The 17,901-nt window shown below is 32.1% G+C and overlaps 1 protein-coding gene and 1 long non-coding RNA gene across 2 annotated transcripts in view; one reads left to right on the top strand and one right to left on the bottom strand.

The window, feature by feature from the left end:
• The first annotated feature begins 1,137 nt into the window (after positions 1-1,137).
• LOC129913956 (uncharacterized) overlaps positions 1,138-17,901 on the top strand; it is a 62,367-nt gene continuing 45,603 nt past the window's right edge. The window contains exons 1-2 of the mRNA XM_055992963.1: positions 1,138-1,659; positions 14,040-14,220. Of these exons, the coding sequence (XP_055848938.1) occupies positions 1,620-1,659; positions 14,040-14,220 (221 nt within the window). The 5' untranslated portion in view covers positions 1,138-1,619. The remainder of the gene's footprint in view (positions 1,660-14,039; positions 14,221-17,901) is intronic.
• LOC129913957 (uncharacterized) lies at positions 14,647-15,744 on the bottom strand. The gene is made up of 3 exons (XR_008772115.1): positions 15,218-15,744; positions 14,817-14,913; positions 14,647-14,758 (listed from the first exon to the last, which is right to left on the bottom strand). It is a non-coding gene; the product is annotated as an uncharacterized LOC129913957 (long non-coding RNA).

Genomic DNA, 17,901 nt, shown 5'->3' with positions numbered 1-17,901 from the left:
ATTCAGCATCTTTTGAAACCTGCGTGCGCTTGAAAAAACCACACCAACTCCGAAAATTGAGAAAAAAAGCTTCATAAACTTCTCAGCCTCCATGGTACTTTAATCTTTCATGAAAAGCACAACAAAATAAATGTCAAAATCCTAGATAGCATCCACAAAAGCAAAAGAATTCATCTGTTTTCTCTCAGGAAGAGAGAGAGAGAGAGAGAGTACTGACATTCTACCACTTGTGATTATTTTAAAACACTCAGGATGCTCAGAAAATCATGGCCAGGAAACACCAAAGGAGCACATCAACGAAAGTAAATTTTAACAACTCACCGATAATACATACGGTCCATGGTACTTCAGTCCGATTGTAAGGTTCAATCAGAATAGCTGGTTAAAGGCTCTTTTTTTCACACATTCTCTTTTTCTATCTTCCGTTTCTCTCGTGGAATAGGCATAAAATTGTGATAGTTTTGATAGTTCGAAAAAAAAAAATAATTTCCCCCACAACAACCCTACGGAATATAGGATAAAGTTGCAATTTATTAAAGATCCGTTAATTACCGTGATAAATATGACTTTGTACGCGTGGGTAGCAACTCAATGACACAAGGAAAACACAAAGAAATACACGAAAATAGAAAAAAAAAATATCATGAATCTTTGAATTCTTCGCCATGAATTCTTGAAAGGACCTTAATCCCTCTTAATAGATCCCTAATTGTCCCAAGGCAAATTGTCCTTACACACTCATGACAATATATCGGATTAATTTTACGCCATCCGATCCGTTGTTCGCCTTATGGTTTCATGATTTTTTTTTTTTATTATTTTTGCTTTTTTCGGTTCATGTTTCCGTTTGTCGTCGTGGGGGGGAGAGGACTTAACTCGTCCTTGCGTGGGTGAGAGCTCTTCTGCTTCAGCTACTATACCATAAGGATAACAATAAGCTTTTGTGTCATTCAATTGCGTACAGGGAAAGAAAAAAATCCATCCATGCTAATCGGAATAAAATTAATCTGACGTCAGAAAAAAAAAGTACGGAGACGGGCGGAGAGTGTGTGTGTGAGTGTTTTGAACGTCTATATCCTTTCTCTCTCATCCGTCGTCGTCGCGGGAAGCACGACAAATGTTTTCTTTTTTTGTTTTTTTTTTTTTTTTGAGTGAATGATTTTAATTACTTTTTTTTATCATCATTATTTTTTTGAAACCTTGACAGTGATTTAGTTCGGTAAAGTCCTTTATTATTGTCGTCGTGAAAGGATAAAGTGGGAGACACATTACCTAACTGAATAATTATATTCTAATTAAAGTTGAATAAGTATCAATCCTCTGAGCAGCGTCCTGGGGGGAAAGTTATAAAGATAGAAAGAAAAGAAAATTAAAAAAAAAAAAAAAGTACGGTGGCCGTGACAGCCGTAAGTGAATTAATTGCGAATTTATAATTTCCTGTGATTACGGTTTAATGTGCGTCCCAATTAAAGTTTAATAACTTTCTTAAGTTCATAAATTTTTTTTTTATTTTGTTCTGCTATTTCTCTTGGGTGGACGTGTTTTTGTACAATTTTCGTATTATTTTCACGAAGAAGGAAGAAAGTTTTTTGTGGATTATCGGTTTTTTTTGGCGCAAAATGTCGGTGTTTTTGGTGCTGTTGCTGGCCTTTGTTCATGGTAAGAATAAAATGCCGAGAAAATGTATTTTTTTTTTTCTAGCAGGATTTATTATTTGTACTCCATCTTCATCGTCGTTGGTTTTTGGTCGTCATAGTCGTGTCGTCTAACTTTTTGACTTTGACATCTCAAAAAGTGGAATTAAAATTTGCTGAAACTACACTATGCTTGGGTTGTTTGTTTTTTTTTTTTGCCAAGTTTAAAGAGAGAGAGGGAGAAGGTTGGTTTATTTAGAGGGTATAAGAGTGCTATTTACCCAACTTGACAGTTTAATGTTATTTGCCTTACGAAGTTTAGCATTTAGAATTTGAATAAAGTTTGTTTGTTTTTTTTTTTTTTTTTTGGAAAAGTTGAGTTTGAATTTGTATATAATGTCTATGAAGGGAAAAAACTTGACAGTTTAATTTAATTAATTTGTGGGATTTTATTTTGGCCAAAAATATTTGTCCTGTTTTGGAGAGTTATTATACTGCGGGGAAGAGGGAAAGGTATAGAATGTCTGGGAAACTTGTGAAGCATGTAATTTGTAATTATTGATTTTAGATGTGCAACATAGCGTAATGTTTTGATTTAGAAAATATGGTTTTATAAGAGGGAATGTTTTGGATAATAATATTTTTTAAAGTTTAACTCCTATGGCTAGATATGACGATATGAGATGGTTCAAAAACAAATACATTTGTTTACTGTAGTGGTAGCATATTGTTAAGCTTTAAACTAAAAAAGTGTCACTACGGCGTATGTGTAACATTTTTGTAAGCACATTTTTGTTGGTTAAGATATTTTTTGTTGTCAACACAAAAAACAGTACAAGTTCATTTCATCGTCTTATAAGTCGATGAACCATGGCAGCCATCACAAAAAAGTGACGCCATTTTCTAACGTTACACTCTCGCACTTTCGCAGTGCGGCAAAAAATTTCAATTCAAAAATTAAAAATAAACTATTAGAGATACAAAAATCTTCTATAGCTTATTTGAATAATAAGATAATAACCTAAAGCTTAATCAAAATGAAGGATTTTTAAATTTAATAGGGTAAACAGGGGTAAAACGGAATGATGAAAATTTTGTTAAAATCTAAACGCGAATTCGTAGAGAATTGATTTTTTTTGCTATAGATAGATGAGATTAATTGAAGAATAACTGCATTTAAAAACAAATTCTGAAAAATTTTGAAAGTAAGCTATAGCGTTTTGTTTGAACGTTGTACACGTGTTGGGGCTATGACAAAATGATGATTTTGGGTAAAGGAATTTTTTTTTTTTACAATTCTAAAGATGCCAGGTGAAAGATGAGGAAAAAAAATTAAATGTCTGATACGGATTTTTTTCCAACACTCTACGTTTCGAAATATGAATTTTTGAAAAACACCTTGTTTTAGGGGTATTTTTGGGTAATTTTTGATTTTTAGCTTTTTTTTGGAGCGTTCAAAAAATCTCAAACTTATAGGACATGTAGGTTTTGTCATACATGTGCAAAAACTTGTAATCGTTTAGTGAGTTTTGACTGAATAACGGAAGAAACAAGTTTTAAAAAAAAACACGTTTTTTGACAGTTTTTCATCGTTTTTTATTTTTATCTTTTTTTCTTTAATAGATACAGGAATAAATATGTAGAATAATGATAGACCATGACTACGACTATATGTGTGCGAAGTTTCGATCATTTTCGTAAACACAATTTGAGATAACGGTAAAATAAAATTTTAGAATTCAACAGGTTATAACTTTTGACCAAGAGCAGACAGAAATTTTATTTAACTTCAATGAGCATCCTGATACAATTACCTTTCATTTGGTATATCACACATAACGGTAGACTAACTACAAGCTACACAATGTTAAATCAAGAAACTTGCGAAAAACCATCCGCATTTGCGCTAAAGTCACATAAATCAAAGTAGTTCATCTTTGAAACAACGACGTTTCAACTTCAATTTATTTTTTCCCTCAGTGTAGGTATGTTCATTTTTGGAAATATTGAAGTTTCGACAAAAAATGTATGCTTTATTGAAATTTTCAAAATTCAAACAAAATTTTCAACAATTCTTATGACTCTTTTTTTGGACAAAAAAAAAACTGTAACAATTCAGAAAATAATATTTTGCTTCAAACAAAATTAAATCTTACTTTAAGACCAAGTTTACGTACCTATATTCACAAAATGTTTTATTTTAAAAATTTAAAAAAACAAAAAATTGTTTTTTTGCATTATTCTAAATATTTTTGAGGTTATTTAATTAAAGATCCAAATAAGAGTTGTAGATATTTGAACACTTTAGCTTATTTTTGGGCATAAAAAACGTGGAACTTTCTTTGTAAGCATTCTCTTTATAATGCGTAAAACATTAAACACAATCCGATTTATACATTGAATTCAATTTTGAAAGAAAAACAAATTATATTCTTAGTCTACAATTAATATTGAAAAAAAAAAAAATCCATCCATAATTCACGAAAAAAAAAACATTTATATCAAGTCACCTGTTGTTGTAATATAATATCCGAGCTTCATTTCAATTTTTCATACTTTGTACCTACAACCATACATATATATATTTATGTATGTAGATGTAGGTAGGTATAATGCACCTGTCCTAAACATATTTTATGTTCAGCAGCTAGCTCAAGGCCGAACTGACTAAAAAACAAAAAAAACAAAACGGATAAGGCTTTTATGTATATCTGCGTATAACAACGTTTATAGTACACCTCAAATATTTTGTGTCAAAGCTTCCTTCCTCCCTTTAATCTGGGTCTGCCTTCTACTTGATATCATGAAAACGAATCTGCCTCGTTTTTTTTTATTTTTTGCTTGGGTCCACTTGCAAATGTGTTTTTGTTATTTTTCATTTAATTTAAACAAACACATGTGAACACCACCGAACGACTTTGTAGCTTTTGTTATTCCCTACAATGGCTTTTTCGCATTCACTCTCGCATCCACCCCAAAACTCTCCGCCTTCTTTTCACCGCCCATTGCCATTACGAATCGGGCTATAAATCGGGCTAACAACAAAAAAAAAGGAACAAACCCTTAAAGAAATAAATAAAAATAACTTAAAGCAGCTTCAAGGACACGCCGATCTGATGCAGATGGTTAACAAGAAAAATTGAGAAAAAAAAGAAGAAAACACTCACTCAATGGGAGGAAAAACCATTCAAATCGACAGAACTGTCCCGTTTCCGGCAGGAAGAATCAGTGAGAGAATAGTGGGGGGAGATTTGAATAAAAATGACAACGGGTGGTTAGAAGAGAGAAGGGTTTGGTGGTTAGGCATTAGTATCATGTCACATAAACTTGTTATTCCTTTTCCAGATTTGTTATTCTCAGCAGCATCCTTCCCCTGCATGATGGCGGTGGTGTTCATATTGATGTTGAAGTGAGAAAAAACACGGTTTGTCTCCAAGCTGTAGAAGAGTTAGTTTCTTCTCCGTTCCGTTCTGCACTTCAACACTCTATCGACAGAGTTAAAGAATCATACTTCCTTGAAGTCCTTGCAAAAACGAGCCCTTTTTGATGTCCTCGACTTCGACTTCCCTCGCAAGAATTGTATGTTGTCGCTCTGTCAGTTTTATTCATGCTCGCGCGTTTAGCCATCATAACATAAACATTCGCCCCATTCGCCCCAATCGCCTTGGGCTCACTCTGGCTGTATGATGTGGCCGGAAATGGTGTGAAATTTCGAGCTGAATTCCTCCATTATACTTTCTTCGGCATCAAAGTGTCATTTATGTAAGTGCTTTGTGTTTTGATGGATAGAGGAATGCTTGGCTGAAGCTGGAGGTTCGTCTTCTTGTAGAGCTGTTAAAACCTTACGTCATTCGGTATAAAGGTCGTCGAGGGGTTGAGTTTGAGTGAGAGAGAGACTTTTACAACTATCATTTCATCACATGTGGAGAGAGATCCTTACACCCTGCCTTCTACCATAATAATACTCAACTCGTACATATGCACATATATATTTTATTTCGGGTCGTATTATGTCGTACAGACGTCTTTCTATCTGGATGACGTACTTTTGCAAAATGTTTTATGGACACCAGGGCAATATATTCATTTTTATGCCTGAAGGCAATTTGAAAAGCAACAAAAAAAAAAGAAAAGGATTGTTGCCTTTCGAAAAAGGAGAAGGCGTTTGGTTGTTATAGTGTGCTTCAGATGGGTGTTATCAGGTTGAGTAAGTGAGCCGTATCGTCATGGAATATATTTTTTGGGAAAATCCTTGACTGTTGGGAAGATTATGCGGGACCATTGAATGTGTCCATTTTTATACGAAAATGTATATATGTTAGGTATGCCAAAAACGAACTATTTCGTAGAGTGAAATAAATGGAAATCGTTTACGATGTGACCTAAAATAAGGCTTGATTTTGACCTATGCTTTCATATTATCCGAAAGAAGTTTTGGTTTTTTTTGTTTTACCTCATAAATATGAATTGAAACCTTCTTTGAGGACAGTCTTTTTTCAGATTTTGTGCAGACTTGATTTGAAATTAAAGCTTTTATTAATTCTATTCTTAAAATTTGGTTGAAATTTAAAGAAAATTATTTCTTCGAAGCTTATATCGTATGTTGCAAAGACATTAATTAGTCTTTTAGATTAACACATCAGGTAACCAATGTGGAGAGACAACTTACGTTTTGCCCATTTTTGAAGTTATACTTCTTATGGGAGGGTGAGTATGAAAATTTACTTTTTGACAAGAATGTCAAAGGGATTATGACGCGATCACTCTTGGTAGCAGGGCTGTTGTTTCACCTTTAGAGTAGGCAGTACTTTAGTATTTAAAAATGCAGTACGCCGCAGTACGGCAAACATAAAACACACAACACGTTGCAGGTTACATGTTTCATGTGGCAAGTTCCATGTGGCAAGTTGTATGTGGCAAGTTGCAAGTGGCAAGTTGCATGTGGCAAGTTGTATGTGGCAAGTTGCGTGTGGTAAGTTGCATGTGGCAAGTTGCGTGTGGTAATTTTCATGTGGCAAGTTGCCAGGGTTGCAAAAAGCTCACATTTCAGCTCAGCTCACACCTCAGCTCAAATTTGAGCTAGCTCGCTTTTGAGCTAGGTACCATAGCTCAGCTCATTTGAGCTGAACTGAAAGTGGGCTGAGCTGAAAGTGAGCGCCCCCAACTTCCAACGTCTATATCTCGGAATTTTGAAGAAAATGAAAAAAAAAATTGTTGATGCCAAAAGGTAGCGGGGACTCTAACCTACATTTGGTCACAACTCTCATCCCTGTAGGTCCACGCGTTCTCAAACCGGGAGAACTTAAAAGTAAAAAAAAAATAGGCACGATTCTGAAAAATTAGGCATGATGTGGCGGTTTAACATTTAAGGCGATTTTTTAAAAATCTGATAATGTGCGAAGCGTAGGCCCATGACACAAGCTATCATTTGGCATCACTCCCAAAAATTGCTCTAAAGCGGTTTAGCATCTAGGAGCGTTCAAAGATTCGGGGATTTTTCGAAAAAAAATTTTACCCCAACTTTCAAAGGCGATTTTCTCGGAATTTTGAAAAAAATCGAAAAACCGGATTATACCACTATCGGGTAGCTGAGAATATAAGCTTTCATATGGCACCACTCCCCTGTCTCTAGATCAAAGCGTTCGAACACCTATATCGCTAAATTTTGAAGAAAATGAAAAAAAATTTTTTGATGCCAAAAGGTAGCGGGGACTCTAACCTACATTTGGTCACAACTCTCATCCCTGTAGGTCCACGCGTTCTCAAACCGGGAGAACTTAAAAGTAAAAAAAAAATAGGCACGATTCTGAAAAATTAGGCATGATGTGGCGGTTTAACATTTAAGGCGATTTTTTAAAAATCTGATAATGTGCAAAGCGTAGGCCCATGACACAAGCTATCATTTGGCATCACTCCCAAAAATTGCTCTCAAACGGTTTAGCTTCCAGGAGCGTTCAAAGATTCTTGGATTTTTCGAAAAAAAAAATGTACCCCAACTTTCAAACACGATTTTCACAGAATAAATTGAAAACTACACAGAGAAAAATAGACCTCATAAAATAGAACAAAAACAATAAGATTTCTCTATGGTTTTCATCCAAGAAGGAAACCTTATTAAAACAATCGGGTTTTCCTTATTGTTTTAAAATCTGAAAAAAAATTAAAAAAAAGATGACCAGGCTGGGAATCGAACTGGAGACTTCAAATCATTAGTCGCCCACCTTACCACCTGAACCAACCTGCCATGAAAATATTGATCGCGATTTTTGTTCTAGTGCTTAAGTTGCAAAAAAAATCAACTTTTCAGTCAAATTTTAATAAGATTTTCTCTATAAAAATAATAAGAAATCTCCTTAAAAAAACCTTATTAATCGTTGATTTTAATAAGATTTCCTTATGAAATGTATGGACGGTAAAACAATATGGCAATCTGTTATTTTTTAGCGGGTCATATTTTTCTCTGTGTACATGGACGCAAGGAGGATGAAAGAATTAATTTATTGTTCACTTGATAAAAATGTAAAAAAACTAAGTGTGGATTAATTACTTCATAATAGAAATTAAAAATATCAAATGAAATTCATTTACATATACTGAATGAGAAGTATAACTTTAGTCGCGTGTAAATATGTACACACACTCTTTTTTTAGAAACAGCAGATTTTCAACGATTTTTTTTTTGTTCAATACTTTTAAAAAATTTTCTTTTTCTGCCAAATTTTAAATGCTGGACAATTTTTAAAGGACGACAAATATTGCGAAAAGACCATGAGGCAAAACCAATGTGAAATCGGTTGTGAATAAATAACAAAATCAGAGTGAATTCACCACCGTTATCATTACCCAACCAAAAAGTTTCTTTGTATGTATAAGGCCTTACAGCAGCTACTTTTGCTTTTGTATTGTTTCAAAGAAGGTACAATTGGACACTTTGTGGCATTGGTGGATCCCAGGCTCTTATCGATGAAGACAAAAAATGTAATTCTTTTGGAGGAATGGAACACGACATTTTGATCATTTCGATAAACTCGGTTACATGAACTTTCTTTTAATTTTCAAGTTGCTTAGAGTGTCATAACCTCATAACTAAAAATATTTACAAATAGATTTTGAAATTAAAAAAAAAATACTTACGTTCCGCATGGGAGGAGAGGGGGAGAGTTTAGAAAAAAAAATAGAACTCCAAATAACAATCAGACATGGAATTACGATGATATAGAACGCGATAAAAAGCGTTTCGCAATTCTGTCTGTTTGTCCGTTTGTCTGTATTTATCTAGATGTACAGTCTTAACTACTGGAGCCATTTTCTTTAAATTTTGTAGTAGTTATGAGATTTATAAGATTTATTTATTCAGTACAGCTAAATACTAGCTTCAATTTACATTAATTTACAAATTTTAACAAAACATTAAAACATTATATTAGGTATAAATTACAAAATCGAGTAAAAATTTGATTGAAATTTAGGAGATAAATTAAGTGATTGGTCAAATAAATTATGAAATCTATTATTGAAAACATTAAATAAACTGAACATTACATTTAAAGGAGAAAAACGTTCGTAATTGGTACGATAGTTTGAGATTAATATACTATTGGGGACATTTCTGAAATTGCGTTGAGGAATATTAAAATTAATGCGAGACAAAAGGTGCAAAGAGTCTATTTTCCCATTAATTAATTTTACAATGAACGAAAAACATAAATAAGACCTTCTATTCTGAAGACAAGGCATGTCAATAAGTTTGAGTCTGTCTATGTATGGGGGGAGGTTGTAAGGGTTGTCCCATCCTAAGCCTCTTAAGGCAAACCGCAAAAACCTTTTTTGAACTCGTTCTAGCCTCGCTATGTGACACTCATAATGAGGTGACCAAACCTGACAAGCATACTCTAGGATGGGTCTGACAAAAGTTACAAATAGCTGTTTTGCAATAAAAGGATCGGAAAACTGACGTGACTCTCTCTTAATCCAACCGAGAAGCGAATTGGCTTTATTGCTTATGGAATTGATGTGTTCAATAAATTCCAGTTTAGGATCAAATAAGACACCAAGAACAGAAACTTGACTTACATTCGACAAGGAAACTCCATTTAACAAATAATTGAAAGGAATTTTAGATAGTTTTCTCGTAAAACTCATAAAATTACATTTATTGACATTAAGAAGCAAACAATTACGAACACACCAATCGAAAAATGAGTTAAGGTCACATTGCAACATTTCACAATCACGAACATTAGAGACGGTTTTAAAGATTGTAACATCATCCGCATAAATAAGGCAATTCGAATGTTTCAAGACGGATGGTAAGTCATTTATGAATATTATAAAAAGTATAGGGCCCAAATGGCTGCCTTGCGGTATTCCAGAATTAACACAAAAGTATTTTGATGGACAACCATTGAAAAGCACCGAGTATGATCTATTTAATAAATAAGATTGAAGCCACTTAACAAAGTTTTCATTAAATCCAAGAGCTCTCAACTTACTTAACAAAATTCTATGCGAGAGTTTGTCAAACGCCTTGCTGAAGTCTGTGAAGACGCAGTCTAACTGTTTCTTAGTTTTAAATGACTCAATACAATTTTCGGCAAATTCCATGAGAAAAGTCACGGTAGAGCGGCCTTTTGTAAATCCGTGCTGATTTGGGACAATAACTGATTTAACATAGAAAGACAAAGATTCACAAATAATAGCCTCAAAGAGTTTCGGAATAACCGACAACTTTGCTATAGGTCTATAGTTTTGGACCTCGTCTTTTTTTCCTTTCTTATGTAGAGGGATAATAAATGATTTTTTCCAGATACAAGGAAATACACAAGAAGATAACGATAAATTAAAAAGTACAGAAAGAGGTGACAATAATTGACTTGCACAGTTTTTTATAACAATAGAAGGTATACCATCAGGACCAGGTATACAATTGTCGTCAAGATTAGATATAAACTTTGAAATGTTGTCAGTATTTATAACAAAGTTTATATCAGTCAAGTATGAAAAAGGTTTCAAAAAGTCAAATCTTTGACAATTTTCGTCAGAATTATCACAGATCGAAGTATCACAGTTTAAAGTATCACAGTTTAAAGTATCACAGTTGTTAGTATCACAGTTAAAGGCGCCTTGAAAAAAGTCTGAAAATAATTGTGTAATAACTCGAGGGTCATGGCTAGACATTTCATTTGACTTTAGAACAGATGGATATGGACACGAACTTTTTTTACTATTAATAAATTTCCAAAAATGTTTAGGATTCATTTTGAGATCTCTTTGCACCTTTTGTAAATATTCCAGATACTTTAAACTTGTAATTCTATTAAAGTTATCTCTAGCTAAACAAAATCTGTTGAACTGCTCTTGCAGTTCAAAGTACTTTTAAGTTAGTTTACTTGTAGATTATAAGAGCTGCTTCTATAATATAGAATCTAGAATATAGAATCTATATACATTTTTAAGAAATTTGGTTTATGTAAGGGAAGAGCCGACATGGAGACCATATTTTTGTTAGCTATTTGACTTTTTTGAGAAAAACTAGAAATGCTGTTTTATTGCAATTGCTTTGAATATTACGTATGCAAAAATTAATCAAAATCGTTAGAGCCGTTTTCGAGAAAATTGCAATAACTAATTAAAGATTTAAGGGAAGAGCCGACATGAGTGATTTAAAAAAATGAAACATACCATATTTCCATTATCCGTATTTTTATAGAAAAACAAAAAAAGCAGTTTTGTTAGAACTTTGTACAGCATTACGTGTGTTAAATTTAGTCAAAATCGTTAAAGCCGTTTTCGAGAAATTTGCAATAACTCGAAAATTTTGTATGGGAGGTATACGTTCTAAGCGAGATATTAAAAAACAAAAAAAAAACCAACCCTGGAAATTACGAAAAAAACATCTATACCAAATTTCAAGAAAATCTGTCCACCCGTTTAGGATGTAGCTACTTGTACACATGGACGCACAGACGCACGGACACACCGACGCACAGACCGACGGACGTCATGACGAAAACCACTTTTTTGGACTTCTCTATCATCGTAATGTTAGTTTTGATTAAAACCTCGAAATTTTTTTTTTACACGAAACCAATACTTGCCCTATTGAGCAAGTAAAAATGTATGTATTGTAGTTCAAAAGGTGCTTCTTTTGATAAAAAAAAATATTTATATTATTAACGATAGCTGAAATGTACATTTTCTTGATTTCTGACTTTCCCCTAAATAACTTTAGTGCAACAACGTTTTAGTAGATTTAACTTAAAAATTAATATATATTTTTTTGAAAAATTAATTTTTTCAAAACGGATCAAAGAATTTACTTGAAATTTTGTTTGAATATGTGGAAAAATAATTTCTTCAAAATGGCTTACCAAATCCTTTTTTGAAAAATATTCGAAAATTTTTGTATACAAAAATTATTTTTGTTTTTTTTAAACGGCTTTAAAAATTTTCAAATAAAATTTCAAAACTCTTTTGTTATATAGGAAATCCGTTGGCAATCTTTATTTAGAGATTAATACCATTTAAAAAGGTGTTTTCGTAATTTTAAAATCAACTTTTTTTTTACATTTCTTATAAGAATAATGATAAAATTAAATAAATATTCTTTTAGGATGTTTATATAAAGCTTTAACATTCTAAGTAACTTTAACCATACACAAGAGCAAGTACGTGCGACACAGTCGTGCATTTTATTTTATAAAACTTCGTTTTTATTTGTCAATTATGTAATTAATTATCTCTTAAGAATGACAAAACACTTAAAATTTTTCAAACTTTCTGTTTTTATATGGAATTAAATGTCATAATTTGTTAAAAGATTAACAACATTTGAAAAGATATTTTTGTAATTTTTAAAACTTTTAAAATATTTTTTAAAGTTTTTATTTAATTTCTCATCTAATTAAATCAAAATATTCTGTTATGAATTATTACATAATATGAAGGTTTAATATGCTAAAAGAGTTTCGCATTCTGAGTTCCAGCAATAATATGGGGCATTCTATAGTCACGGGTGGGACACTTGTATAATCAATTAACTGTTCCCCTCTCCAGTTTCACCCATTGTTAGAAAGTATTTACATAGACTTTTATAATACCATGATTTGTTAATAAATAAAACTGTGCAAAGAAAAATATGTCAACTTAATTATTTTTTTAATATAGACGAGGTCTTTTTTCCGTCATGGGTGGGACAAAAACAAGAAGTGATTTCGAAACAGAAAATGATCTTACAGAATATCTGTAAACATTCGTAATTTCTTTTCTATTACAAGGAGAAAATTAATTTAAAAAAGAATGTCTTTTTAATAAAAATGCTTTTAAGTAAAAAATTTATTTTGGAATGCATCACCTAGAAGTTGAAAAAAAGACTAAAATTTAATATCCATTAAAGTGAAGTAGTTCATCTGACCTATTTCTCTTGAAGTAACACATTCCTTTTGGTTTTCCACACATTACCTTCATTCTTACCTACATCCTAAATCTATCAAAAAGCTGTCAGAAAATAAAACGATTCTATCACTCTTTCACGCTATAATGTAGGACATCAAGCATAAAAGTCTCTGCAATCAGACATCAATTCATCAATATTCCTCGTGCCTGATATATTTTTTTTTTCTTTCTTTTTTTGTCACACAAAAAAGTCAAAGCCTAAAACACTTTTCAAAAATGAGTCTTTATCGATTTGGCATTATTAACACATAAAAACCTACATACGCAGTCACACATATGTGTCAAAACGCATTTTGTCATAAGAGCATAAACACCTCTCATCAAAGCTTACGCGAGGGGATTCCTTTCTTCTTTTTTTTTTGTTACTTCTGATAGCAAATAATAATATAAATGTGCCTCCAAGGCTTTTGCTACATTATTCCAACACATCTCTTTTCTCTTCGTTTCTATAACTTCACGCTCGATTACGCTTACGCACTGCGCCTTTGCATTCTTTATCCACTCAAGTGCCAAAAAGGAATAAGCAGTTGCTCTTAAAGCCTCTTAAAGCCACCCCTCTCCCTCACCCATTTCAAAAGGTAGATTTGAGGAACCATCCAGGATCCAATATTATATGGCAAAGTGCTGAAGTCCTGAAGTGCTTGCTTGGTTGCTGGTTACTGGTGCGAATTCTAGGGAATGAAGGAAAGAGAATGAGAAAACAAATGAAGTGACGGGATATATGGTGTAGAGGTAGGTAGTAGATAGGTATTCCCCTAACATGTGACAAAATGCTGTCAGAGTAACATGTCAGTTAGATTTATGCAAATATCGTTACCGAATCCCTTGCTACTTCCTATTCATGATATGCACAACATTCACATCGTTTATCCTTTTCACTCTTATAAGCGAGATAGAAATATGTATATCCTTTTTTGTATATCCTTTGGAATTTTTTTTTTTTTTTTACAGATTGTCAACTTGGTGGTGGTGGTAGGGGAGCCAGTGGCGTGTACGGCCTCTTTGTGACTGACATCAATGTTCCAGAAATTGTTGACTTTCGGGATAATGTGACTTTGTCGTGCAGCTATGATATGAGTGGGCACACATTAAACTCTGTGAAATGGTACAAAGATGAAATGGAGTTTTTCAGGTGAGTAGCGAAATGGCATATATGATAACGTAATTTGACAAATTATATTCAAGATATAGAGGCATATTAATGAGCTAGGGTGACCATTTGGATATTTGTTCGTCAATTAAACTAAATATGTTTCTAAAATTGGAATGCATGGCGGCTGACCATACTTATAGTAATAACTAAAAACCATTTTTGACATAGGATTTTGAACATATGTACCTTATATGTATAGAGCCTTAAACTAAAATTGCAGTAGAAAAAAGAATTAGAAATCCAACAAAATACGGACAGGAGCTACTCAAAAAGGATTATAATCAGGGTTGTTCAACCACACATTAAAATGAATTTAAATACAAATTAAAACATATTGTATAATTTTATAAAAGAAATGAATTTACTAAACACTGAATTAAAAGATTAAATAATTTATTAAAAATCTTGTTTTTCATTTTTTTTTAAGATCACATATTACATATCACATTTTAAATTCTTAATCTAACTTAATTCTAAACTTAAAATTAATAAAAATTCTTAATATTCAGCTTCAATCCTGAAAAAGAAAAAAAAATTTTATTATATGTTGCAAAGGTAAAATATCATCAATTTACCCTATTTTATAAATGCAATGTAAATAAAAAAAAAATTGCAAATTTATGTCCATTGGAGCACCAGCAAAATCCAATTGCCTAATAAGGGAGTTGGAACCTGCAAATGAAAGAAAAATTAAATTAAATTGCTTTAGTTTCATATTTGTAAACTATTAGCACTAAATTACAAACAAAAAACAACACATAAATCAGAAAATTAACAATTTACATTGAAGTTGCAATTTGCAACACTTATATTAAAACACACAACGTCACAAGTTTATTTTTTTGTATTAAATATACATAAACAATTAAAATAAACAAATATAATCACTTCAATGACTAAACGAAAATGTTTAATTGTATATAAACAATTAAATAAACAAATTTACAACAAAAAGGTTTATCAAAACATAACCTACAAAGTACACATATTATTTTTACTAAAATTTCACTTATAAATTTATGTCCCCGAACAAATACACATTAAATTTAATTAATTTAACAATCTTTTAATATTTTTACAATAAAAAATTAAACAAAACACAAATATTTCACGAATAAAATAAACAAATAAAGTTAAACGTCACTTGTAAACATGCGCGAATAAACAAAGTTGTTTTGACGATACAACTTTATAAACCGAGATTAAAAAACTTATTCACAATACAAATATTTAGTTGGGGAACAATAATTTTATAATAAATTATAAAAAATGTTAATAATTTATTAATAATTTAATATTTTATAATTCCCAATAGATCCAATAAGTGAAAAAGAGACAAACATATATACCGACAACAACAAACAATCATATGAAAGCTAAGCAGCTGGAAGAAAAATGCTGCCAAGGCTCATTATTTTCAATAAAATTCTACAAATTTGAATGGCAGCACCAAAGCTCGAATTAGAATATAAAAGGGCGACAATTTTCCGAAGAAACTCACTTTTTTCCCGACATCTCAAGCAAGAAGGATCGTACAAAATTGTAAGTTGTAAATCAAATTGAAATTGTTTTACGAATATATACGTAAAACAAATATAATTTGATATAATTTTTTAACATTAACATTTAATACTAAATAGTAAAGAAAAGGTGGAATTCGAAGTTGAAATCGATCGATGACAATATACGTCGTTCGAATATAATCTCGAAAAAACCCTTTTTTAATTGTGATCGTTAGTAATTAATTAACATAAAGTAGTATTTATAATTAAAAATTCGATTGGAAAGTGTTCGATGACAATATACGTCAAGCACAAATCTTTCGAAAATAGTTATTTATATTAAATTTAATTAATTAAGCATTATCCAATAATTGTTAAGAAATTAAACGGATAATAAAACTTACATTTATTAATAAAATTATCACCGCTTCCGACTTCTTATTTTTTTTATGAATTTTGAACCTACGTCGAATACGTACAGTCGTAAGTATCAACGTTGGTCAAAAAACATTGGTGGTTCCATCCAGGAAGGTGATAAATATTAATAATTTGTTAGTTTATTAAAACCGAATACTTTTCTTTTTTTTTTATTATTTTTTTTTTGTTCACTTTGTTTTTTTTTCTGTGCTAATCACAGCAAAAAAAAATCAATTACACGACCGGGTCACAAATTAATCGCATTTATATCCATTCAATCATGAATGATCTTGACAAGCTATTAGTCAATCAACTCGTTTTGAAAACGAAGATTGAAAAAACAATCGAAAATGGCAAGAAAACCAGATTGGAAAAACGAACGGCTGGTTTTTACAAACAAAAAATGATCGATATGCGTGAGTTTTGGCATGAATTCGTTAAACAAGATCGACAAATAAATGAAGCCATCATCATATCAAAGGCTGAGTGCGAGAATGCTTATATAAAAAAGCAACAATTCGATGAAATCGAAATCAAATACGATGAGTATATGGGCGAGCTTGAAGATGGTATCAATAGAACAGCTACAGATACCAACCTAAATTCAACGGTTTTAGCAGAACCTCAGTTCAAATATACTCAATTGCCAAAAATTACATTGCCAAAATTCGATGGTGATTATAATTCATGGAGATCATTTTCCGATTTATTCACATCATTAATTCATGATAACAACCAGCTGCAACCGGTACAAAAACTCCATTATTTAAAGGGATGTCTTAGTGGTGATGCGGAAAAATTATTAAAACATACTCCCATCACTAATCAAGATTATGAACCGGCTTGGAGTAAATTAAAAAAGCGATATGAAAATACTAGAACTTTAGCAAATTTTCACCTCAAGACCCTAGTCAACCAAATCAAAATTACTGCTGAATCGGGAAAGAGCCTAAAAATGTTAGTCGATACAACCGAAGAGTGCTTACAGCAGCTCAAGGCGTTGAAAATAGACACCAGTCAATGGGATGCATTGTTGATATTTTTGATAGTTCAAAAATTACCATTTATGACATTGCGCCTCTGGGAAGAGGAATTGGGAGATAACCAAGAACTTCCAAAATACTCAACATTTTTAGCATTTTTAAACAAAAGGATTCGAGTATTGGAATCCATCGGTAATACCATTGGTGCAAAACCAAGTACCGCCAACATAAAAAGGGAAAACATTCAAACCTATCACACCGTCGTTAATTCTCATTGCCCCGCCTGCAATGAAAAACATTACGTTGGGACCTGTAAAACTTATTTAAATATGGATGTACCTACACGCAAAAAAATAATTAAAGCATCGAATAGATGCCTTAACTGTTTTTCAAACAAACATTCGCACGCAAAGTGTCGAAATAAGTTTAAATGCAAACAATGTCATCAATCACATCACACTACACTTCATTTCGATGAGTCTTCATCAAAGGATTCAAATACTGAAAGGGTTAACAGTAATGATGCTGAAAGGACAAACACTTTCCTGTCAATGGAAAATTGTAATGCTCTATTGCCAACGGCGTTGGCAACAGCATGTGACCGCAATGGTCGTTCAACAATATTGCGATGCCTGATAGATACAGGATCGCAAACCTCATTCATCACAGAAAAAGCCTGTCAGAGGATGCAAATACGTGGAACACCCACATCAATACAAATTCACGGTCTAAGCAAAAACCAAACTGCATGTTCCAAA

Source organism: Episyrphus balteatus, chromosome 3 (genome assembly GCF_945859705.1).
Source record: "Episyrphus balteatus chromosome 3, idEpiBalt1.1, whole genome shotgun sequence".
In the NCBI taxonomy this organism is placed as follows: Eukaryota; Metazoa; Arthropoda; class Insecta; order Diptera; family Syrphidae; genus Episyrphus; species Episyrphus balteatus.
The sequence above is the reverse complement of the archived record's forward strand: the minus strand, read 5'-3'. Positions and strand labels throughout refer to the sequence as shown.